Here is a 25,751-nt window from a genome sequence, read left to right as displayed (position 1 = left end):
CCTCCCTCTGAGGCTGCTAGCCCTATTGGCCGGCCCCTAGAATTTCTTCTCAGACAGCGCTGTGTCCTGCAAGAGGGAGGGAAATCGCCAATCTTTCGCAATAAATAAATAAATAATAATGTATGTTTTATTTCCGACCCCCGTGGAACCGAATCTACCGCTGCGAACCCCGCGTCGGTCTCTCTGGGCCAGGAGGGGCCGACGTCACTTCCGGTAACAACATATGCGGTGGCGGCAGCTGCAGCAGCAACAACAACAAGCGTTTAGACGCTCTGGGGTGTGTGTGGAAGAGGTGACGACTCATGTTTTTGCGTAGGGACCCGGAAGCCCGTTTCCTCCGCCGGCTGCACGAGGCCGCCTGACGACGGTCCCTCCCCCCCGCTGCTTATAAGGCTCGCGCACCCGATTTGAACACGGCTCGTCGCGGCGGCGGTTGGGACTGGAGCTAGCACAGGTAAGGGGAGCCTTGAGCGCGACACCCGGGGGGGGGGAAGTGGCGCTCCGGCCAGTTGTCGGCCTCGGCGGGAGGCTAATCGGGGAGTGGGGAGCGGACTTTGCCGTCTCTCATCCACCCCCGGGTTTGGATGCGGTTGGGCAGCATCTCTCTTTGAGCGGGTTTTCATGGCTGGGAAGTTGCACCAGCTGCCTGTATCCTTCATAGGGTTAAGTTCCTCCACGCATCCCTTCCTTGCACAAGCTCTGGCTCTTCAGAGTGTCACACGCCTGAAATCGCCCTGGGAGTAGTTCAAATGTGGTGTAATCTCTCCCCACCCCCCAGCCGGCAGCCCTTCCGGTACATGTGCATGGAGGAAATTAATAATATATAAACCTGTTTAATAATTTGGGTATTTAGGAACCGAGAAAAGTGATTGCATAACAGGTAACTTCTGGTTAAGTTAACTTGGGCTAAAGTCCTATTGCATACTTAGGTTGGAATACGTCTCGCTGGATTCAGTAGCAGTTTCTCAATAGACTAATGCAATTTTGCCATTGGATATGTGCCTCTAGCATAGCTGTCAACTTTCAGATTTGAAAATAAGGGATCAGCAGTCTCACCTGTCCCGGGGACAGTCTACGGGATATCTAACAATCCGGGATAGCAGCGGGAAACGGCACTGGAATAAGGGAATTTCCTGCAAAAAAAGGGAAGGTTGAAAGCTGTCTTCCTTCCCGCAGTTCTACTCATTTTAAATTTTTGCAGTTCACCTTGAAATTATCAATAAAGGGAAGTTTATAGATGATCTGACTGGTGTTTCTCTCCATACAAGCTTGTGCATGCCAAAACAAGCAAAATCCTAATTGGAGAGATGTTTGCCATTTCTGCTTTAAATCTAGGTCTCCAAATCACCAGTACATTGAATTGTTGGTCAGGCCTATGACATGCCACTTTTCTTTGCCTCTACCTCTTTGGCTTTAGGACTGACCCTGTGCTTAGGCTGGGTGAGACAATTGCTTGAGGCAGCAGATACCATTATTGGTGTGGTGGTGTGCCTGTCTAGTCGTTCTCAGCCCTTTGACACTTCCCTGTCAGAGATCACCACTGCTGGTGTCACAAAGGCTTTCATGCACCGCACCCCCTAAACTTTGCCTGTTGCCAATGTTGAAGTATGGTTTAACTGCCAGTTGAGCCAACTTCTGAGTATGGTATGGACAGCACCATCTTGACCTTTGCCTTAGACAGCAATATGTTTGGGCAGGTTCTGCTATGGAGCCCTGTTATGGTGAAGGTTTAGAGAGGATGCAACTCAGTGGTGCAGCACATGTTTTGTGTGCCTAAAGTCCTCAATTTAAGTCCTGGCATTGCTGCATTTAACTTTTTAAGTGTTGAAGATGAGATCCTGGATTGCTATTTTGCCAGTCAGAATGGTCAGAGATACCAATGTCTTGAAGCAAGGCTTTGTTTCATTGCAAAGGCAATGATTCTGTTGTCACTTCTGGATTTTATAGATTGAACCCTACATTACAAACTTCACTTGAATGTTGGTTTTCTCTCCTTACACATTTGTGGAGGGTGAGCATGGCATGTCACCGGCGCTTGTTTGGTGTGGAGAATGTGAACTACCTGCCCTGTTTGGGCGTGGATCAATTATAATATTCTAACATCCATACTTTCTGTATGCAGCGTTAATCTTGCATCAGAAGGGATTATAGTCACATTTGTCCATGGAAGGGGGAGTGACTTTCGGTCCTGTTCTTTCATCACTTTCTCTGCTCACGTCTGTGACATCTGCAGTGCAGTTGAACTGATGTCCGGTCAATGTCTCCTGTGTATGTGTGGTGCTGGAGCTGTGCAGTTCCATCAGTGCAAGCTGGCAGCTAATGAGTTGCACTTGACAGAACTTAAGACAGTCTCCTTTCCAGCTCCCACAGAATTTGACAGTGGATAGAATGTGGCACTATATGTGCTTTGTTGTAATTTAGATCTGCAGCCTGCTTAATATGCATAGTTTTGCATAAAATTAGGGTGTTCATTATTTATGCTTTGTGGATTTCACCTTCTGTGGTAGCTGTCATCAGTTTGAAGTGTGGTGATTAGGCACCTGTTCATGTTTGTACTTTGAGAAATGTCATTTAGGCTTTGGTCGGATATTGTTCAATTAGTTATATAGTTTTAGCATTTATTTAGCTGCTTCTCAGATTTACTCAGGGTGAGATACCGAAATTAAGCATTTTAAAAATTAGCTAAGCATCAATAAAATCAGAATCAGATACACCATTATGATGTTACAAATACAGTAGATATCTTTTAATGCATAGAAATAGAGTAGCAGCATAAAAATGTATGTTATAGATAAGGATTAGAATCTTCCTTAGCAAAGCTGAATTTATTGTGGTATGTATTCTTGCATTTCAGCCTGAAGAGATAAAACAGATTGACATATGTAACTACTAGCCAGCCAGTGACTGCTGTGAAACAAAGAGCTTAAGGCTCTCTGTAGCTTTTCAGTGCTAACCTAGGAGTAAACTCTTAATGTGCTCAGTGGGGATTACTTCTGAGCAGACATACATAGGATTGCAGTGCTGGTGCAGCAAATTTTGAAATGTCCTCTGCTGAAGTTACCTACTGTGCACAGGTTGTGTCTGAAAGGTGTTCCTGCTTTCCCTATGCAAACTTCAGAATAATCCATAATGTTGTTATTAGAGATGGGCAGAGGAATCATGTGGAGATGAGGCGGGGTGGAGAGTCCATGGCAGAGGAACTGCTGCTTCTTATGCCCTGCTGGCTAGGGTGAAAGTTGGTGGGGCAGGGCAATTAAAAGAAATTCTGCCATGATCAAGGGTTTTCTTTTCTTTTGCTGCAATTGCCTGTTTGGGAAAAGGAAATAACTATGGTAGTTCACGGGTTGGCATAGTTTTGTGGCCAGTTTGGGGGTTGGGGGAAGGACTTTAGATCTTATGGATCCAAGCCTCCACCCTCATATTTCCCCTTTTCATCCCCCACTGATAGGAACGGTGTGGTGGTGAAGAAGCCTCTGGCAGTAGAAAACATCCTTCTCTGACTCTCTCCAGCCATGGAGGGGAAGGCTATGGCATTCTATAGCCCATTGGCTGCCCACCCTGGCAGCTGAAGGGGAAAGGTGATACTGGCTTTATTAATGGGGGCGGGGAGTGCTGAAAGACAAATTGCACAAAAGCATGTGCTTTTCGTTATTTACGTCATGCTCTTTTTTGCTATATGTTTCTTCCAATGGGCATTGTTCATTACAGGATATGAGGTTTTATCCTAGATGTTCCAGTAGTCAGCTTCTGGAATGTCCATCTCAGGATTATTGCTAAAAATAATTGCTTTGTAGGAAAAAAGCAGAGATAAATCCTTGGAAAAGCCACAGAGAGCCTTAAGCTCTTGGTTTCACAGAAGTCATTGGTTGGCTAGTAGTTATATATGTCAATCTGGTTTATCTCTTCAGCCTGTTCAGTTAGTACTTCGTATAAAGGAGAGCACAACCTATTTTTTATAAATATTGTTGACAGGTTTCAGTAGTTACAAATATAGTTTTATTAGAGCCTCTCTTGTGAAATGCTCCCATGTTGTGTATGAAATATTAATTTTCAGTTAATTTTTAATTTGATTCTAATGCATTTCCATTGAGTGTGTCTCCTAGATAAGTATGCACGGTTTGCAGTCTTATACCATTAGTTGCCCTTGCAAACAGTATATATGGCAATATAGGCTATTTTCAGTTTGGATAGCTGCTTTACAGTTTGGATTTCACCAAAGCCTAGCCTCTAAACACTTCACCAAAGCAATGCAACATCTTTATTTAAGCAGGCTTGTATTAATAGGGGAAGTGTATGTGGTATTTAAGTTTTGTATGTTTTTGCTTCTTATTGCCTATGTTTTTATTGTCCATCTAAGAACAGGTTAATGAATTTTTACTGTATTCTTCAAAGATGAGAAGCATGTTATAAAATTGTACTGAACACTACTGATTGTTGGAATGCAAAACAACTGGCATAATTATTTGTTCTGAAAAGCGGAAGCTTTTGTTCCGCTCATAGTCATTACAAGTGTAGTGTTGTTCCTAGACTACAGTCCACAGCTTGTGATCTGCTGCAGATCAGAACACCGTGTTACAAAAATAAGTTGAAATGCTTATTTGAGTTATCAGTTGTAAAAAGCATGATTAATAGTAATTAATATTACCATCAGCTGAAATAGTTTAATTCTTCAATACCATTCAATTCTTATTTAATGCCTGTCACATGCTGTGCACTGTACTGAAGTGATAGAAAACTGTTTTGGATGTAATGACGTTGCATAGGAAATAGGAGATGGGACCCCCGCCCCCAGTGCCTTATCCATGGAAGCCCTCCCTGTATTAAGTTTTGCCTAATTTTGAATTTTTATATTTATGGTTAAATGATGTATACCGTGCTCTGCTGTTAGCAATGAGCTGCAATGAACATTTCATCTATAAAGCCCAATTGATTTAGGAACTGTGTACCTTTAAATGTCTTTGCTGCTGCAGATTGGACATGTTTATGCAAATTACTAGAGCAGTGTTGAGATTCTGGGCTATGTTTCTTCCATCGTGAGTTCGCATTTATGGCCTAATTCAGGAGACCTTTGATTTGTTGACCTTCTAAGAATTGTGCAAGACTCATGGTTGTCGTTGTTGTTTTAATCTGGCTTTGCTCATTTGTATGTATGATCATGGATGGGCAAGATAAGGCTGTCAGCCTTATCAAGCCTTCATAATCTCCTCACTCAGCAGCCTACACTACTGTTACTGAATTGTTTGGTGGGGGGGTTGGTCCAGATTTGTAGTTTGTGAACCATCTTCTGATTACTCTTGTGATAAGTTGTTGGGATTCTTACCTTTTCTTTGTTGATCTCTTTTAAAACATGTAAATAAAGTTCATATAATTGTTCTACATTAAGAGATTTGACAAGTTCTATATTGTCACAACATGCATTCTTTCTCTAAAAGTTTATTCTGTTCATGTGCCTATGTTCAAGTCAAGAACGGATAACTACTCTTGAGTTTGGGGATTGACCTTGGAAAGCCTGTTCTGCCTGCACAAGCCCCACTAAAATTAGCAGGTTTTATGATGAGAAACTATGAGCTTATACAGCTTTCCTTCAGCTTTTTAGTAAATACAAGCTAATACTGAAAAACGTAATGTAGGTGCCTAATTTACAAGGTGACTGAACTAGACTTCAGGGAGGATGTTTTTAATTGCAGTCTAAAACATATGTTGGACATATTTAGGATACAGTCCTTTGCACAACTCTAAGCTGCTGTTATATTCTATTGAAATCAACAGGATTTAAGTATTCCATCTGTATACACAATGCAGCCTCACATGTATTGCCATGACTCCTTTCCTAGTGCAGTTTGTTTATCTAGGCAATGTCATTGCTCCCTTAATGCTAGAGAGAAGTGAAAGAATTTCCAAGTCCTAAACAGCTGTCCTAAAGTTGCCTTCAAAGCTGGAACTTGTAAAATATTATTTGGCAAATAATTGTGGAGAACAATTGCTAGAATTCAGCCCCCCCCCCCCTTTCCCAAAGTAGAAATTCCTTTCACACACATACATAGGGAAAGGGCTGATCTTTCAATGAGCTGTCTCTTGCAGCTTTTAAGAGGTGCTGCTCTACCTGACCTACTTCCCAAAAATGTTGCATTTTTCATCTCGCCCATAAAAGGAAGTGGCAAAGGGTATAAATTTGGAAATATAGATAGTCATAATAAAGTGGACTTCATTAAGCCTGAGCAGAAAAAATAGCTCTTGGAGTATAAAGTCTTCCATCGAATAGCTTCAATCATGCATTTCCAGTTTTCTCAAACACCTGATAAGCTGCTTAAAAGCATGTGTGCTTTGTTTTAACACAATAAACTAAAATAAAATCTAGTTGTTATATTTATATACTAGGGACAAAAAGTTTTTAAACACCACAGTCTCATAAGATACTTGGAAAAGAGTTATTTCCTGCAAAACCACAGTGAAAGTGTTCCTGGTTTCTGCAAGCTTACCTGAATGCTTTCTAGTACAGTTATAAGACTTCTGTTGGTGGTGGTTGTTTGCAATGACATTTTAATGGTTTTCTGAAGTGTCAAAGTAAATATACCAGCTTGATTTTTTAAAAGCTAGTAGTTCGGATGAATGAAAGTTGTAGTACAAAACAACTGGAGGGCACCAGGTTGGAGAATGCTGTTATGGGTTATGTTTGTCATGCCTTTCATTCATTTTGTAATCCTTTGGGTGAAAATCACTTTAATGCTGTGCACTGTTTAAGCATAATTGCATGTAGAACCATAGACTTTATTTGCTTGTTCTTACAAACATGACTATGAAACTGTTGCTTCTGTTGGTTAATGAACTAATCTGGGTGTATCCTTGTGTTCCTCCCCCCTTTACAACCTGCAGGCTTGCAGATGGGTCAGGGGCTGTGGAGAGTGGCCAGGAACCAGCAGCTGCAACACCAGGGATACGCGGGACAAAGCTATCTGTCCAGAGAGCATGGTAGAAGGATAGCTGCTAATAACGTTTCAAACGCAAACCATCGGAAACATGCACAGGGAGGCATTGACATTTACCATCTGTTGAAAACTCGGAAGTCAAAAGAACAAGAAGGGTTCATCAACCTGGAAATGTTGCCTCCTGAACTTAGCTTTACCATTTTGTCATACCTGAATGCAACAGACCTCTGTCTGGCTTCATGTGTTTGGCAGGATCTTGCTAATGATGAGCTTCTTTGGCAAGGGTAAGTTAATGAGAGGTCATGAGCACAGGTTACAACAGTCAATTTAGATCCAGGATTTCTTGTCCAAACCACTTGCTTCTTTAAACAAAACATCAAAAATGAAAAACTACTGTGTAATTGTAATTGTAGCTAATTAACTAGGCTTTTTGAGTCTCCAAATTGCAACTTAAAGCCGATAAGGAGAGTACAGAGTGATAGAACTTTAGGAGCAATTAACTTAAGTTTTCAAAGGTGATGGTACTTCAGAAAAAAAGTGTGCTCTCAGGTCATGCAGAGGCATTTCAGAAATGGTTAGCGTTCTTGCACGTGCTTCTTACCCTTGTGGAAACTGTAACGGCTCTATTAAAAAACTAGGTACATGATGGTCTAAAGCAGGTATAGGCAAACTCAGCCCTCCAGATGTTTTTGGGACTACAACTCCCATAATCCCTAGCTAACACGACCAGTGGTCAGGGATGATGGGAATTGCAGTCTCAAAGCATCTGGAGGGCCAAGTTTGCCTATGCCTGGTCTAAAGACTCTAAAGTGAAACTACATGTTTGGTGAGAGCATGAAACATAACACTGAACTCATTGTGGCTGCTTCTTGAACTATCCTTCAGCATAGCTATCACAAGTATTCAATTGCTCATGAAAATTCAGTTCCTACCCTGGTCTACATATGGCTTGCTGAATTTGATAGTGCAAATATTTTCGAGATCAGCACTTTGGGCTACAAGGTTGTCTTAAATGGAAAGGGCCTGTTTTTGTGTAATGGCACCAGTCAGTAATGTTTCTGGAAGCAGAAAGCTAGCCTTCTCTTCATAATGCTCAAAACAACTGCTTGCCTGGCTACACCTTACTAACTGGTCACAAAAAATGGAGAGTGGAGAAAATGAGTTTTGTGTGTGCCACTTCCCAACATGTGGGTGTGCATTAATAAGATTTTGTACAGAGCAAGCCCTTGGAAGGGTAAAAGGAATGTGTTGACCCATGCGATTGGAAATACGTCTTGAATTTTTTCATGAGATTTATTTTTTTCATAAAAATAAATTTAATAGTTCAATTGTACCCTAAAGCACCAAGTTCCAGATATAGTTAGGTGTTCTTTTCTTATTATATACTGTCTAAAGGATAGGCAGTACTGGGTTGTAATCCTGCATGAAGCAGAACAACCACACACTGGATGACATTCCTTTTCTGTGAATTGATAAATTATCTGAAAGTAAAGCTTCTCCTAATGCCTGGTAGGTTTATTATTTTTTTAAGATTCAAGCTTGGGTCAACTGATGTTTACATTTACTTACCCGGTTAGTCTCTGAAATATTAATTAATGAGACTTTTACGATGAGAAGGCAAGTACTGGATAGCACCATTCATTAAGCCCCTCACGCTACAGAGGCTTACATGAACTTACAGTTATCTGTTTAACTATTTCTGTGTGGAAATTTAGACATGTATATGTTTGGAAGATTTTTGTACTGATACTACTTGCGTTGGCAATGATGCAGTACAAAAAAATAAGTCAGTTTTTCGGTAGTTGTGCAAATCCTAGGTATTTAATTGGTTCACTCATGTTCATAAAACATAATGAAAAGTATGTTTTAGACTATTTAGAAAACTCCTATTAAAGTCTGTGTACTAAGTTATATAACTGAAACATTAAGTGGTACTTTTCAAGTACTACTGTAATATCTGGTGGGCTCTTAGAATCCTGAAATCTTGGACCTGAAAATTAATTAGAGCATAACCTATTTCCATATTGAACATGCTTCCTCCATTTTTGTAGATTGTGCAAATCCACTTGGGGTCACTGTTCCATATACAATAAACGTCCGCCTCTGGGATTTTCATTTAGAAAATTGTATATGCAGTTGGATGAAGGCAGCCTCACCTTTAATGCCAATCCAGAAGAGGTGAGTTGATGACAATAGTAAGTGTTGGTGATAGTTCTGGTGCTCTTGTTGGTTTCTAAACTGCTGGGCAGTTCTAACGTTAGTGGAGCATAGAAGTGCCCACTAGATGTACAATTGAATAATAATAATCATTAATTAGAAGCATACTTTTTGGATGTACATTTTATTGAAATCCATTTGTACTTGCTTAAAGCAAATGTTTTAGGATTAAGGTTTAACAGAAAGTATGTTATTTTTACTTTGCCTTTGACTTCAGGTTTGTGAATAAATGTCTCATTTGTAGAAAAAATGAGAAAATAAACATATGCAGTTGTGGCACAAAACGCTAACACAATCCAGTGTACTAAAGCTGTTCATTAATTGGAACTTCAGCTTTGTTATGGAATTAAGAAACAAAGAAAGTTTGACTCATAATGGTTGTTTTACTTTAACAAAGGACGGAGTTGTCTCTGATCACTTTGTAATGCTGAAACAAACCTTAAATCTAAAGTAGCGGGTTTGATAACTGAGAGCTTTGGTTAGCAGGTGGGTTAGAAATACTCCAAATAAATTAAATACTGTTATGTGTTACATTTATGCATCCTGTGTGTGTTTAGAGCCCTTAATTTTTTGATCATGTTCATTTTCTAATTTTCTGTTTGCTTTTTCTGTCTTGTAAAGCTATTTTGTTGAAATAAAGAAATGTTAGGTAATCACCCCCTTGAGCCAACTTAGGTGGGCAGACTACCCACCTGTCAGTCCTCATTATGACATCAGGTGATTGACAAATGAGGGTTTCCCATCCACTTGTCAAAGCTGGCCTATGGGCTTGGGGGTGATAAAGATCTGGCCTGCTGGGCCCAAAAGGTTCCTCAGACTTGCACTATAGGACCATCAGCTAATCTGTTCTTGTCAGTAGCAAACTAGTTATGGCTTCCTTGCTGCTTTTAGCAAGGACAAACACTGATGAAGGAGCACAAGCTGCTGTTGGGAGTAGGTGCAGTTTCCAGTGGGAGGATACCAGAAGTGCCTTGTGCAAGTGTTATGTTTCATCATATATTTTATAATTTTCATTAAACGTGTGTGAGCAGTTTTCCTCTTCTCTTCCTCATGTATTTAGACTGCAGGCATAGGCAAACTCGGCCCTCCAGATGTTTTGGGACTACAACTCCTATCATCCCTGACCACTGGTCCTGTTAGCTAGGAATGATGGGAGTTGTACTCCCAAAACATCTGGAGGGATGAGTTTGCCCATGCCTGGTTTAGATAGAGCAAGAATAGTCTAGAAAATGTAATCAATATTTCTGTAATTTGATTATAAGAACTAGACAAATAACATATTTTACGGCACATGCTGGTCTGTGAGTTTCCTGAAATATATTTTTTAACATTTAGAATATGTTATATGGTTTCAAGACATGTGCAAGCTAAACATGCCTGCATTTTAACATCTTATAAGTTCAAAACCATGCATTCATTTGAATGTGATCTTGTACACAGCAGGACATGAAAATGACTCTTTTAAAGTAAAATGAATGCTAAATAATAAAGACTGACTAAATTTTCAGCATGATACCCAGTTAGGAAATGAAGTACAGTTCCACAGCCGTCTTAAATTTCAACCTAATATGACACACACAATCAAAAAAGAGAGAAGGTTCATGTTGAAGGAAGTATGTTTCCTGCTGCTTTACTACATATAAAATCCCATTCATAACTACACTAATGCATGTTTTATTTGCATATGAATTGGATGGCATATATTGAAATGTAGTTCTGAAGATAGAATTTCTTCATCGTTATTAGGATTTGTTCCATTCCAAATTCCCCTGTTGAGCACAAAAACCTAATATTGCATATATAAAACATCTCTTTGTCCCAGGGAGTCAACTACTTCATGTCCAATGGAATACTGGATGATTCACCAAAGGAAATAGCTAAGTTTATCTTCTGTACAAGAACACTAAATTGGAAGAAACTGAGAATCTATCTTGATGAAAGGTAACTTTATTATAAACTGGGAAGCATTGTATTCCCTTTTATTTAGTAGAGTTGTATTTTCTTTTGAAACTCTGGAAGAATGGGGCATTAGTTAATAATAAAATACATCAATTTAGTGACGGCAAAGCTGAGGATCTTTTTTATTTTTTTGGCACTTTACCAATTAAATTTACCCGGTAGTGGAAAAATGTGTTGATATCAAGTTTCTTGTAATAGAAATCTAGCATTAATTGGAATGATGCTCCTCTGCTCTTCATCAAACACTTCAAATTCTGGAAAGGAAAGTAATCCCTCAGTTAAAATCTTATTCAGGTTGCATCTGTCACCCACTTGCCCCAGTTGTAGAATCATTTCTTTAGCCATGTTAGGTTCAAGCTAGTAAGCATTATAGTGCTTGAGCAAATTCAGATGTTCTTGATATTATTTTAAAAATATACTATCCATATATGGTATTGAGGATTTCCTAGGAATAATTATTTGTTTACATGCTCAAGACTATCTCTGGGTTGCTGCCCTGGGACAGCTATCTAGTTTGCAGAAGGAATTCCAGACCTGTTTTCTTGACTGCTAACTTTGGTTTTTATTGGCTCACTGTGTACTGTATGTCTGGAATTGTGGTCTCCGCTGCTGCTGCTGATGATGATGATGATGATTATTATTATTATTATTATTATTATTATTATTATTATTAACAACAACAACAGTCAAAGTTGTGATTTCGTTTATAACGTATCTTGGGAGAAAAAGTGAGAGCCCCTCACTTTTATCCAGTCCATGAAAGTCCATGTATTCTACAAAATGTTTACACCATAATAAATCTATTCCTGTTAAGGTACCACAACACTGTTGATCTATCCAGGGAGTTTTCTTTTGAACTGAAGCAAAGGGTAAAGCAATGAAAGCCTAAAAAGAGCCAAGCAGATGTAGGAGTAGGAAAATGGAACATGTAAATAGGCCCTTAGAAAGAGAAAAAGCAAAATGTACAACAGAAAAACCCAAAAAATGTTCCATATACAAAAACCCATAGACAAATGTCAGAAAGGATATCAAAGTGATCTGAGGATGAAATGAATTTTAGAGTTTTAGAGACAACTCATTTTGGTAAAAACCTGGACTGTAATTGGAGGCTGTAACTAACGTATAGCAGAGGTGCCTGTTGTGACCTGCTTCCTGTATACCTCTTCCACCATGTGTTCTCTTCCTTTTATCTGACATTCTCCGTTGTAAATGTGTTCATATGAAATGTATTATTGTTTAATATTATCTGTAATTGGCTTTGTTTATTTGTCAGTTGATGGCTCAGGTGTTTGAAATATTAAGGTTTCAGTTCTGTATATATGTATCTGGGAAGTAAGCTCCTTGGAAATTGCCTATGTAGGATTAGGTTGTAAATTGTATTGAAAATATTTTGAATGTTCATGTAATCTTGATTGGCACTTACTGAGAGCTGTTGCAACCTGAAAAGTTTGAGGAAGTGTCCAGGATATACAGTCTCATGGACAATGCGATGCAGATTCTTAAGGTTGGGCGCATTAAGAGATGAACACATATGTATGATCCACTCAAAGAGCCATCTTGTAATTGAAAACAGCAGCCTCAGAACTGTTACTTATTTTTCCAGTTCTAGTAGCTATCAATGAACCAGTCGTACAGACTACTGTACTACGTGCATATATGATATATGACCATCATCAGATGTTTCTGTGGCATATCTGATTGCATTACAGTGCATTGTTTCAATATTTTAAAAGAACTGTGTTAGTCTTATTGCCATATCTTTCTCTAGCAGAGGGAGGTTTTGTTTTCCATTATTTGCATATCTTGATATATTATGATGTCTGGGGTTTTTTTACAATATGTTGTTGATACATACAGACTTGCAATGCAATATATTTTTGCCATTCTATATCTACAGAAATTAAATAACTATACATATTGCAACACCCTTTAACCTGCTATACCAATGGACAGGATCATAATACTTTGGTGTTCTTTATAGTACAAATCACACCTATCATGCTAAATATATGTTAAGTTGAACTGTATACTGTTTGTTCCGGTTTGTAGATCTTCCTTTACTGTCTTGATGAAATGAAGGATTTAGAAAGGAAAAGTAACCCTCCCCCCAAAGTCCTTATGGTTACAGTTCTATACACACCTGGGGTAGGTTCCATTGAATTCACTGGGACTTGCATCTGAGTAGACTTGCATAGGTTTCACTGATAAGTTTTAAAACTGTGTTTTGCATAATTGTCACTTGTCTTTTCTTTTTCCTTTTTTTTTAATTAGGCGAGATGTTTTAGATGACCTTGTGACGCTACACAACTTCAGAAATCAGTTCTTGCCAAATGCACTAAGAGAGTTTTTCAAGCACATTCATGCCCCTGAGGAGCGTGGCGAATATCTTGAGACTCTTATTACAAAGTTCTCACACAGATTTTGTGCTTGTAACCCTGATTTGATGAGAGAACTTGGCCTTAGCCCAGGTAAGAAGAAATGGCCTGCAGTTTAGATGGTGTGGAATGTTGTTTTGTAGTATTAATCAAGACCTGACAAATATGCAAATGTTTCTTTTTAGGTCTTGCATGATTTAAGAGCTCTGAATCTGCATATCCTTATGGCTTAGTAATGCGTTAATGGAGTTTATTTCCCAGTAAATATATTTACTGTAACCCAACACAGGCTTATGTTCCTTTTAAGCTCAGATTGGTTTTAGTGTGATTTGAGCACCAGTAACTACACAGTGGATTGCTCAGGTTAGATGGACACCTCTAGTAAGCATTGTGTACAGCATTCCAGGTATAGTCATATTCTCTGTGCTCCATTCCTTTACCTGTGATTGTTTCTTCTTTAACTCAAGAATATTGATGCATCATAGGTGAAGCTTGTTAGAGCAAGAGATAGGACTATTTTGGAATTGGAAGCCCAGTTATAGAACACCTTCTCCAGGAAGATACCTGTAGCAAAAAAAACACCAACCCACCAGACAAAGCCCTCTTTTTTTCCCCACCCAGCCCTTTAAAAACACTTATGATAATAAAAAACATTTTAAGTACTCTTAGTTGATCCAGACAGTCATGCTTAGAGTAGATTTATTTATTTTATTTCATAAAATTTAATTATGTTGACTGTTTTAAAAAAACAAACCCCAAGAAAAACATTGGCAGGGCCATGCCCTAAAAAATATTTGTTTAAAAAATCAGTTATAAAAAGTTGTTGTGTTTTCTTAAAATGTTATCTATTCAAAGTCATGACTTTTTCTTCCCTTTCCCCTTAGATGCTGTCTATGTACTATGCTACTCTTTGATTCTGCTTTCCATTGATCTTACTAGTCCTCATGTGAAAAATAAAATGTCAAAGAGAGAATTTATCCGAAATACACGCCGCGCTGCTCAGAACATTAGTGAAGATTTCGTTGGGCACCTTTATGACAATATCTACCTTATAGGCCATGTGGCTGCCTAAAAAGCACAAGTTGCTAGGACTTAGAATTTATAGTTTAAAAGGAATTGGATCTCCAATGAGATTTGGGTTTTGTTTGTTTTGTTGGTAGATATGGGGGTTATATTAGTGCTGGTCATTCTAACCTCCGTCTGCAATCAAAAATGTACAAGAACAACATTTTTTTAGCAATTTACCATGAGAACTGAAGAATTTTGGATTTTTTAAAATTTTTGCTTACAGTTTGCACAAAAATTACCATTAGTTTGACATGTTACAATTTCTGAATGTTAAACTGACATTATGATTTTAAACTGACAAGATGGTGGACTTATGCAGTAGATTTGCTTGAACACTTTAACCAGTTCTTTTGTTTTTTTAAAATACCATGTAATGTGTACATATTTAAAGAGATTTATAACCATAATTATTTTATTGTAAAATATTTTAACTAAAAAATTTCCTGTCTCTCTCTAGACTAGACTATGTCTTTTCGTATTTATTTCTTTACTTTGTGAGACTGCTCTGGTTCATTTTGCTGTTGCCTTTGTTTAATAGCATTTGGTGTGCGCACTCTTCAAAAGCTAATTTAAAGACACAAAGCATTTTAGATTCTAAACTGCCATTTGCAGCCACCAGCCTAGCAGAATTGTGTAGTATCTGGCTGTCTTTGTGCCTCAGTGTTTAGTGCCTTAAAACATGGGACATTTTTTGTAGCTATGGCTCCTCAGGGTTGGGTGCCTTCATAGCGGCTGCCCAGAAATAGTAATAATAAAAAAATTAACACTGAAAAGCATGGAGGTTATGCGAGAACAGTTGCATTACAGCTGATTCATTTCATTTCCACTTAAGCAAGAGACATTCTTGGTGAATTTGACCTAGAATTAGTGGCTGGGATCCTTTGCACAAGCCTAAGGCATTTCTGTTTGCATACGGTCCCTCTTACCCAATTTCCACCAATTCCTCCTGTTCAAGTCCTGACCCAACTATTCAGAAAGATCGATGATGCTCAGGAATTCTTGAGGTGGGAGAAATGAGAAAACCGCACTGTATGTGTAAAGTTCCACTTTATGCAATTAAATCTCTCTCCTGCCTGGAGTATCCCAAGTGTGCCTTGCATATGGAAAATTCTCCTTTCTCAGTTACTTTCTGCTGCTACCTACTACAGTGCCTGTGAATAGGTTGTGAGAATTATCTGAGCAGTATCGTTCACCAACAGCAGCACAAGCATTACTTGAGCTGGCACAGGTGAAACACAATAATCATAACTCACAAGTGGGAAAACGTCCATTTCCCCCTCAGTTATAGCTGGTGTCCATTTTTCCGTAGAATAGCCCACCCAAGAACTATATATGCTCATGGAGTTTCACAGTATGATTATGATAATGAAATGTTAAAGAAGATATTTAAAAGCTATGGAAATTAAGCAGCTTGGGTTCCTTTCATTTCTTCACAAATAACTGAACCTGCTTTTTTTCCCTTTGACCAATCCCAGTGTGTGGAAATAGGTTATTTTCTTTTTTGGGTGAGGGAGGATAAGGTTTTTATAAAAATCTCGTAGGGATGGTAGTTAAACCCTCTCCATCCCTTAATACAGGCATAACTAAAGCCAGCTTTGATATGGAATATAACTCATGCTATAATGTAGACAAACATTAGCCACAGGAAAAGTTTGAGTCCCAATATAAAAACTTACCCAGGGCCTCAAAATTTCCATAGAAAACTCAGACATCCAAAAGCAAAGAAATGTGTTCAATGTGTAAATTTCAGTTCCATGTTTTGTAGATGTTCAGTATATCAGTTTCATTCAGTTTTATTTTAGATGCGGGGGAAATCTTGTACAGCTGCTATTCCTTGTTTTCAGGGCTACTCTGTATCTTTTGCAAAGCAAGTTAAACCCATCCTACATTTGGGAGGATACATTTAATATATCTTTAAACATGCAATAAGTTAAAACATTTCTCAAAGCTTCAAATAAAGGACAAATTTGAAGAAGAATCTACTGACTAAAAGGTCCTCGACTGACAAAGGCTGTGTGTGTCTGTTTTGAAAAGATTTAAAACACCACTTGAAGTAATGTGGTGTTGACAGTGCTTGATAATGCTATTTAATTCATTATAATTGATTTTTCCCAATTACTAGGATTCATGATTTATGTGAACTACTCATTTGTAGTTTCTTAGCTTGACAACTGGTATTACTTTTCAGCCAATATAAGTGCATAGCTACACCATTTAGAAGAAACTCCAAATTACACTACAGATTTCTTTAAAAAGAAAAATGGGGGGGGGGGAGGCAGGCATGCTTCCTAGTGAATTGCAAATGAAGACATGAAATGCAGATTGAGGAATATGTTGCCCACTTTTATGGTTATTTTAAATAAATATCTCACTCAATAAGCTTAGAGTTGATTACCAGCTTTTTTTTTTTTTACTGCTTTTAGAAAATCGTCTCCTCTAATCTCCAAAGCATTATTAAAATGAACAAAGGACAGACTTGAAGGATTTCCTGTTTCCCTCGCCATGCATGTTTTGGCTTCATTTTCATTTAAAGTGTAATAAGATACAAACTTCACAATCTGCATGCAAATCTGTCCCACTGTGCTAAAAGGCTTTTAATATTACTATCGTGCAGTCCTAAGGATGGCTATGCAGATGTAAGTATAAAGTTCAATGGGATGTTAGTCTTAACTAGATTATTATTAAACTGATGAATAAGAGTCCTTCAAATAGCATGCATGTTTAGGTATAAATCTAAGCTTGCACTTTAACTATTTTGACGGTGCTTTTTTTTTAGGAACACTCTTGTTAAGTGTTTGTCTGCAGTGCACGTTTGTGATCAAATAGTCACCCAACTATTCTGTGGCTCTGTGAGCCACATTTTCAACACAGTTTGGTTGTGAAATTGGACTTTTAATTTTACAATGAAATTAAAATCATTTTCACCCTTAGTCAGAAGACAGACATAGGGTTAACTAAGAGCTGCAACTTCATTGACATTTAAAACAAGAGATTGGCAGTGGTGCTCCAGCTGTGCAGAACTGAAATCTGCAGATCCTTCCAATATCTATAAAAAGGAAGGAACCCATTGGCCACACCTTAATTAATCAGTATGGCAGCTTTAGCAGTACCAAACAAGCTTCCAGAGGGTTGCCTACCCTGCCCCACGGGGTTCAAAGCCCTCATGGGCAAATCTTGGAATACAGGCAACTCCCATTTTACATGGGGGTTACATTCCAAGACATCACACACATCTGTGAAATCACATATATTTGAAACAGGATTGGAAAAGCCTGCAAACACTATGCCGCCCCTTTTTGTGACATTAATGGGTCACTTCCAGGTTTGGGTTGATGCGTGTGTGCACGGTCGCACACATATTGAACACACATAAATGGGGAGTTGCCTGTAATCTATCACCATAAAGGTGACTTGGGGCATTCCCTGATAACTCATCTGCTCTTAGAGTAAGTTAAAGAGAGAGAAAGAACCAGACCTGTTTCCCACAGTGTGGCACCTCCCCAGGTTGCTTGCTTGGTTGGTTTTTAAAAAACTTAGTTGGCCATGAAGCAATCAACCTGACCTATACTTAAGGGTGGGTGTGAGAAAGTCCGAAGAATGTCAGCAAGTAGCAAGGCTGGTTTAGCTTATGCCGTGCCACCTTGTTTAAAGCTGCTACCTTTGTTTGCATGCTGGAATGTTGTCTTGCCTCCATCCGCTGTGTTCAATGACACCGCCAACCCACTTATTGTTTGGGGCATGCTGGAACAGGGTGTACACAAGTGGGACAGAAACTGGCATTCTAGTGTCTGTCCATGGTGCTATGTTCACTTTGCCCTCAGCTTTTCATAGAATGGAGACACAATGATGAGATTGATTTCCGCTGTAGATTTCTTCCTCCTCTGAAGCTAAAGAGTCTCTTCATAAATAAGCTGGAAGCCCTATACTGCTGGAAGAAGAGAAATGAAAAAGGCTGTAACAGTGATTTTAACACCCCCCCCCTAATCCTCTGCAATCCCTCTGGCTTATGCTAGCCATTTTTTGTTTCCTAAACAAGATGAACCAGCTCTCTTTCACTTGGCTATAGCTTCATTTTTTACCAGAGACCGCCAACCAAGTAACTGCCTGCAAGTTAAACCACAGTATTTTATTTTTTTAAGAAACCAAAACTTCCTCTTCACCATGTTTATATAGAATGAGAGAATATGGAGTGTGTTCTGACTGTGAAACCTTTCCACAGAAGGCTCGGCAAAATCTGAATGCACGGCTGTCCCTACCATTGGGTAGAGTGAGGCAATCACCTCAGGTGGCAAATGTTTCTTTGTGTGCAACATGGCCATCCTGCACCTCCCACAACTAGCTTGCTGTCCTTGGATGCAATGGAGAACAACATCTGCTGCCAGTATATCTAGTCAGTTTCTGTATGTGGACTAGAGGGGGCAAGGAGTACCATTTTGCCCTGCACTGCAGGCACCATTACAAACCAAAGTCCAGCCCTGTCATTATGAGGCCATTTTTCAGAAAACAAATCCCAGTACCCAAATTCAGTGGGTGTGGTTTGGTAGAACTAAACTAGATAAAACGCTTGAATCCAGCAGCAATGAGTCCCTTTCAGAAATAATACTTTACAGTTTGTCATGTTTTCATGTTTTATATTGTTGTGTGCTTGAGGGGGTAAAGCACACTGAGAATCTAATTTGTGAGGAAATGGAGAAGAGTTATAGCTGGGCCGGAAAATTCAGCCCATCACTAAGTCAGGTTAGAAACTGTTATTTCCTCTCTGTATGTGTCCTTCAAAATCTGTTTATTTGGAGAGCTACAAGGCTGGGATATTGGGTCTTTTTCCGAAGGCATTTTCATTTGTAAAAGTTAGCCTCCTTCTTGGCAACGAGGAGGAATGTTGTATTTAATTTAAAATGATTAATGAGATTTTGTCAGACTCCTGCCCTCTACCACCACTGCAGTATGTCAGAACAACAACCTGGGAAAACGGACGCCACTCTGTCGCCCCAAACAGCTTTCCAGGAAAAATTAAAGCTGAGTAGCCAGCACCAGGTACTTGTCAATGGTATTGTCTTTTGGTTGCTTGACAGTTAAATGCCAAGTTAAGATATTTACCTGTTTGGGACAGAGGGACCTACATTAGTTACTTAAGTAGGGGTCTCTCTCTCTTTTATGCTAGAGATCTGTATTTGGTTTCTGTTGTTTTCTAAAAAATAATATGTGATGCTGGAATTAAATTGAATGTCTGTTTTCCACCAACCCACCCAATAAGCAAACATATGACAGTCTTGTTGGATTTTGAGAGAGATAAGGCTCTCTCCCTGCTCACAGATTAGAAGAGCGGACAGGAAAGCAGAAAATAACCTGCTTTTGAGGTGAGCCTCATACAGATCCTTTGCAACAGAACTGTGAATGTAATCTGATTGTAAGATATAATATTAATCAGCATGAGACCCTGCAGATGATTGCTTCTGTGTCATCGTCCAGAGAGTGGCACTCCAAAGGGACTGAGGAAACAGGTAACTAAAGCCTTAGCTGCCATCTCACTCTGTTATTCCTGGGGGAAAGCCCCACTGAGCTCCATTTGGCTTACTTGAGTAAACTTGTAGAGCAGGGGTAGGCAACCTAAGGCCCGGGGGCCGGATGAGGCCCATTTGCCTTCTCAATCCTGCTCGCGGACGGTCTGGGAATTAGCATGTTTTTACATGAGTAGAATGTGTCCTTTTATTCAAAATGCATCTCTGGGTTATTTGTGGGGCCTGCCTGGTGTTTTTACATGAGTAGAATGTGTGCTTTTATTTAAAATGCATCTCTGTGTTATTTGTGGAGCATGGGAATTCATTCCCCCCCCCCAAAAAAAAAATATAGTCTGGCCCACCACATGGTCTGAGGGACAGTGGACTGGCCCACAACTGAAAAAGGTTGCTGATCCCTGTTGTAGAGGATTACACTATTAAGCTAGGTGCATCTACATATGTATGTACTGCCTTATTTAACTACCAGTGCAAACCTATACGTGTTTGTCCTCTTAGTGGTGCAGCTATAGAACAGCTCGCACATTTGCAAAGCTAAGCAGGATCCAGTATGGTTTCAAATTGGATGGGGGACTATGCATTGAGATTCCTGCATAGCAGGGGGTTGGACCAGATGACCCTCGGGACCCTTCCAACTGCAACTCTATTCTTCTCCAAAGTAAGCCTCATTAACGACAATGGGACTCCATCACAAGTGGGTATAGGATTACAGGCAAAGAATATTAAAACAAAACCTTTAGCCATCTAGAATATTTTCAGCTTTCCACTTCAAAAATAATTACATTTTTAATCCTTTTATTGACTGTTAATTATGCAGTTACAATTGTACCCAGTAACTTAGCAACAGCTGACCCTGTCGAGAAAGACATAACTATAGAAACAATATTGTACGTTTGTCAAATTAATACAAGAAAACCTAAGCTTAAGTCCATGCTCAAACAGAAATTCTGCCTTTGGCCTTAGTTAAACTGCAGTCATTCTGGATGCATGAAGAAGAGTATTTTTGATGTGTTTCATCTCAGGTTTGCGCTCTCTGTTCTTTTCATCCTCTTTGTTACACAGGCAACAAAGAACCTTCTTCCTTGAATTGTGTTGTTCCTTCCCTCCCCTGAATTTGTGTGCATGCACCTATTCGCCTCCCAAAATGCTTTGCCACGATGGAAAATGAGCGATTCTGGTATAGAGCTAGCATAAAAGGGCTTTACTTGTTGAATTTATTCATGTTAGGCAGTTGTGAAAGACACACACACACACACACACACCTAAATCTCTCTTTTCTGTGACATTTTATTAAGTCTGCATATCTGCCAAGGTTAGCCGGAGGGTGGTGATTAAACTATCTGTCCTAGGTTTTTTCCTGGCTTTCTGGCCCCCTCTTTCTCTGTCTTACGCTTTCTCTTGTCATTTGACTTCTTGCAAGGTATTTGGAGATATTACAGCAAATCTTTCCCCCTGACGTCTCCAATCAAGGGGAGAGGTCTGTCTGCTTCCCCTTTGCAGAGCGCCTGCTGGTTATCTGTAGTAGCATCAAGGGCATGAGCAGCTGCTATAAAGCAGGGTTAAGCAAAGCAGCCTCCAGGGATTGCAACTCTGCCCTGGGAAAAATTAATCATCCTGTCCTTGCTTAGACTCTGAGCCTGGGAAGGGCCTTTCCACTTAAGAAACTCACTGGTGAAGAGGTCCATTTCATTTTTTAGCTGCAGTCTAAAAGTGCCCAGTTTGATCCTAAGATTCTGATCCTAAGCACAATTAGGAATTATTCACACAGCCCATCACATACTTTGTAGCCACAAGAAGTCTGAGCTGAGCTTTATAGCATTGGCTCCCAGACTGGCATACATGAACCAGTCTGCACACAGGTGGTAGATTAAGTGGGTCCTGAAACAAAAGGTTGCATTATAGAGGGCTGTGTTTGAGAAGTTTATAAAAAAGATTCCTACTCTCCAGTAACAGGGTTAGCAGAATGGAGATTGCTCCAAGCACATTAAAACTGAGTTTGATTTGCATCTGCCCCCATCCACCTTTAAACAAACATTCCCCATAAAAATACTTAGGCTAGAATAAATCACACACTCTTAGCTTCACAAATAAGTGAATATTTTACTCACGGAGTTTTCAGAAGTTACAGCAAACAAGTCTCCGTCAGTTGGCAGTAAAAGAAAGATGAAAAAATGTTCCACATGACTTATAAAAATAAAAGTACTTGGTTTCCTTTCAAAAAGGATTGTGCCATATATGGATTAGGAAAGGTACAGGCTTTAAAATATCTTTTTAGAGAGATTCAGTTCACTTTCAGGGAGCCATGGTAGTAGCATGGCTACTTTGCTTGTTCCAGGAAGCACAAAGAGAAAAATAATGAGAAGTGGGGAGCAAATGCTCCCCTTAGGGGTTCCCCCCCTCTTGGGACCAGCTAATATTTCTCCCTCTGGACCATGCATAGTGCCATCTTGACTAGATAAGGATCCACACTTAAAGAATGCATAAGATGCTAAGAGATTCCAGAACATGAAAGTGGTAGTAAGTGCATAAGTTCAGCTCACTATTTATAGTGCCTTCAGTGTACATAGTGCTTCACAGAATAATATTTACAGAAGGTACCAGCCCAATGCATGCAATTATTACAAGCAATCACCAGGATCCCAAGTAATGGTGTATTATTCTAATTGGAGGGGTTTTTCATCCCATGCCACAGTCAGATCATTAATACGTTTACAGTGGTACCTCGGGTTACATACGCTTCAGGTTACAGACTTCGCTAACCGAGAAATAATGCTTCAGGTTAAGAACTTTGCTTCAGGATGAGAACAGAAATCGTGCTCCGGCAGCACGGTGGCAGCAGGAGGCCCCATTAGCTAAAGTGGTGCTTCAGGTTAAGAACAGTTTCAGGTTAAGAACGGACCTCCAGAACGAATTAAGTACTTAACCCGAGGTACCAGTGTACTCCTTTCAAGTGCAGAAATTGCAAATAGGTGGTATAAACCTGAAGTCACATGACTGGGTTCAGTGGGTCTTGTTCCTAAAAGGATGACACTGCAGCCTTAAATTAGTTTTTGTATTTCCATTGCCTTGTCATTCAGATATGAGGCATACATTGGCTTGAATTTACATTGAACCACTTTCTATCCTAATTAACAAGTGAAATATTTGTATTTAGTCCATAAATTTTGGGATCCGAACCAAGGTCATAAACCCATTGATACAAAAATCCACTTCTGGTTTCCCACAAAACATTCTCTTTCAACAAGCTTTCTTTTTTTGTGGGGGAGGGGAGTAGATGTTAAAGTTAGAAACCCATGGTGATCTACTGCAAATCGCACAAATATCTACCAGTAGGTCTTGATCTACCTTCTACCTCACTTCTAGTGTAGAAGATGACAGTGTGTAAAGTTCAATTGTTTGTGTAAAGTGATAGTTGTGATAAGAAAAGTTGCACCTTGTGAAATTCCCTCTTCTTTGCATAGATACAAGAGCTGTTTTGCCACTGACCATGCAATTTCTAGGAATGGCAGTTTGCCATTTCTTATGGTGGGAACTCTTTCAAAGCACTTCACATCCATTGTCTCAGTTTATGAGAACTGCTTTTGAAAAAGAAACAATTACCAATTATTCAGCCCTTTTGTGTTGCTGATTTTATGCGTTACTTAATATTATGATATAGGCAATAATGATCTGATTAACATTTATTTACAATAATCTCCCTGTTATGAGAAGGGTATAACACAGCCTTAAAGCCACCCTTAGATTTCCACAGATTAGCCACCATTTATTTTTAAAATATATATATGCTGCTATATTATTTTTTAAAAAGCAGTTTACAATGATTTCCACATACACACCCCACATAAAATTTAAAATTAGAAATCATCAACTTAACTGTTACAGAAAGGTGTCCTCCTAATTGTCTGCATAAGCCTGGCAGCAAAGAAAAGTTTTCAGCAGGCGTTTAAAGGTTAAAACAGAAGGCGCCTGTTGAATCTCTATTGACAGAGCATTCCATATAAATCTTTGCCTCTGACATCCACGTTCTGTTGCATCAGGCAGGGTTTGCTAAACAGAGTACTTTGGTACTCAAGGTGTTAACCACACAACAGTGGAGAGTGAAATGCCCTAGCAGGCACATTTATGTGCAGCCTTGTGAAAAAGTGAATGCTTGTAGTCTTATTGCATTGTCTGAGAAACTGGGACAAACAGTGATCTGTTTAAAAATTGCCCTACTGGCTCAGAGCAAGTTCTCCCTAGTCCAGAATTCTGTCTCCATCAGTGGCCAGATCACAATAATAATTAAAAAATCATCCTTATGTGTGGTATTTGGGTATACTCTCCATAATCCTGAGAATTCCATTTAGTGATCAGGCTTTCATTTGTAATGGCAGCTAATCTCTAAAGACTGGTTGTTGTTGGAGCAGGTGGTCATCACCATCTTGGAATATCAAATTCCATGCAACAAGGAATGCCCATTCCCATCAGGAATCATGCTGATAATGCTGTTTTTCTGGCTATGCCATATTAATTCAGCATCTGTAGTGAGAAATAATCCTAGGGTTCCCGTTAAGTCCGAGTTGAGTAGAACTGGATTTGCTGACCAAAATTTGATTCTATTCAATTTGGATTTAATCAGAACCATGGGTCTCATTAAAGCTATGTTACGTTAGCAAAACATTGTTAGAAAGGCAGTACAGTGGTACCTCGGGTTAAGAACTTAATTCGTTCTGGAGGTCTGTTCTTAACCTGAAACTGTTCTTAATCTGAAGCACCACTTTAGCTAATGGGGCCTCCTGCTTCCACTGCGCCGCTGCTGCACAATTTCTGTTCTCATCCTGAAGCAAAGTTCTTAACCTGAGGTACTATTTCTGAGTTAGTGGAGTCTGTAACTTGAAGCGTATGTAACCTGAAGCATATGTAACCTGAGATACCACTGTATTATCATGATGACTGGCCACTCGGATCTTACGTTGTAGCTCTTTTATGCCCCAGAATGACATTTTGTGGCGAGATCTTCTCCATGGCCCTCCCTGTCTCCAGTGGTGGAATTTAGGGCCTCAAATTCCAGCAGCGCCTTCTGTGACACCAAAATCAGCACCCCTGCTTCTTCTGCTCCAGTCTATAGAATAGTTGTTGCATCGCCAGCAGCACCCCTGAGGCTCCCCACCTGGTGTGACCAAGCTGGTCACGCTCCCCTAAATCCACCTCTGCTTTCTCCTTATTTGTGTTAACGAGATAATATTCCCTGCATCTAATGAAGTGGGCTCTAGCCAATGACTCTGCAAAAGCTCACACTGCGATATACCCACAAATCTTTAAGGTACCATTAAACCCTTTCCTGTTCCTGCTACTACAGGCTTCCCATGGAGGAAAGGGCTATTGATGGCTACTAGCTATTTGGGCTATGTTCTTCCTCCATAGATGAAGGCATCAGTGCTTCTGAATACAGTGGTACCTTGGATTACAGACGCTTCAGGTTACAGACTCCGCTAACCCAGAAATAGTACCTCGGGTTAAGAATTTTGCTTCAGGATGAGAACAGTAATTGTGCTCTGGCGGCGTGGCGGCAGCGGGAGACCCCATTAGCTAAAGTGGTACCTCAGGTTAAGAACAGTTTCAGGTTAAGAACGGACCTCCAGAACGAATTAAGTTCTTAATCTAAGGTACCACTGTACCAGTTGCTAGAAACTACAGGAGGGGAGATGGCT

General features: G+C 39.6%; 1 protein-coding gene across 2 annotated transcripts; it reads left to right on the top strand.

Annotated features, from left to right (window-relative positions):
* The first annotated feature begins 195 nt into the window (after positions 1-195).
* On the top strand, positions 196-16,523 carry FBXO8 (F-box protein 8). 2 transcript variants are annotated; one of them, XM_083460228.1, is made up of 6 exons: positions 196-454; positions 6,874-7,210; positions 8,978-9,104; positions 10,966-11,084; positions 13,374-13,570; positions 14,362-16,523. In XM_083460228.1, the coding sequence occupies exons 2-6, from the start codon at positions 6,882-6,884 to the stop codon at positions 14,547-14,549; spliced, it is 960 nt and encodes a 319-aa protein (XP_083316354.1). In that variant the 5' UTR covers positions 196-454; positions 6,874-6,881; the 3' UTR covers positions 14,550-16,523. The 2 variants fall into 2 exon arrangements, with proteins under 2 accessions (XP_083316354.1, XP_083316355.1); XM_083460229.1 differs by lacking the exon at positions 196-454 and adding an exon at positions 3,441-3,578.
* Positions 16,524-25,751: the final 9,228 nt, after the last annotated feature.

The sequence above is a fragment of the Podarcis liolepis genome (genome assembly GCF_965112155.1).
Source record: "Podarcis liolepis genome assembly, chromosome: 9".
Taxonomy (NCBI): Eukaryota; Metazoa; Chordata; class Lepidosauria; order Squamata; family Lacertidae; genus Podarcis; species Podarcis liolepis.
The sequence above is the reverse complement of the archived record's forward strand: the minus strand, read 5'-3'. Positions and strand labels throughout refer to the sequence as shown.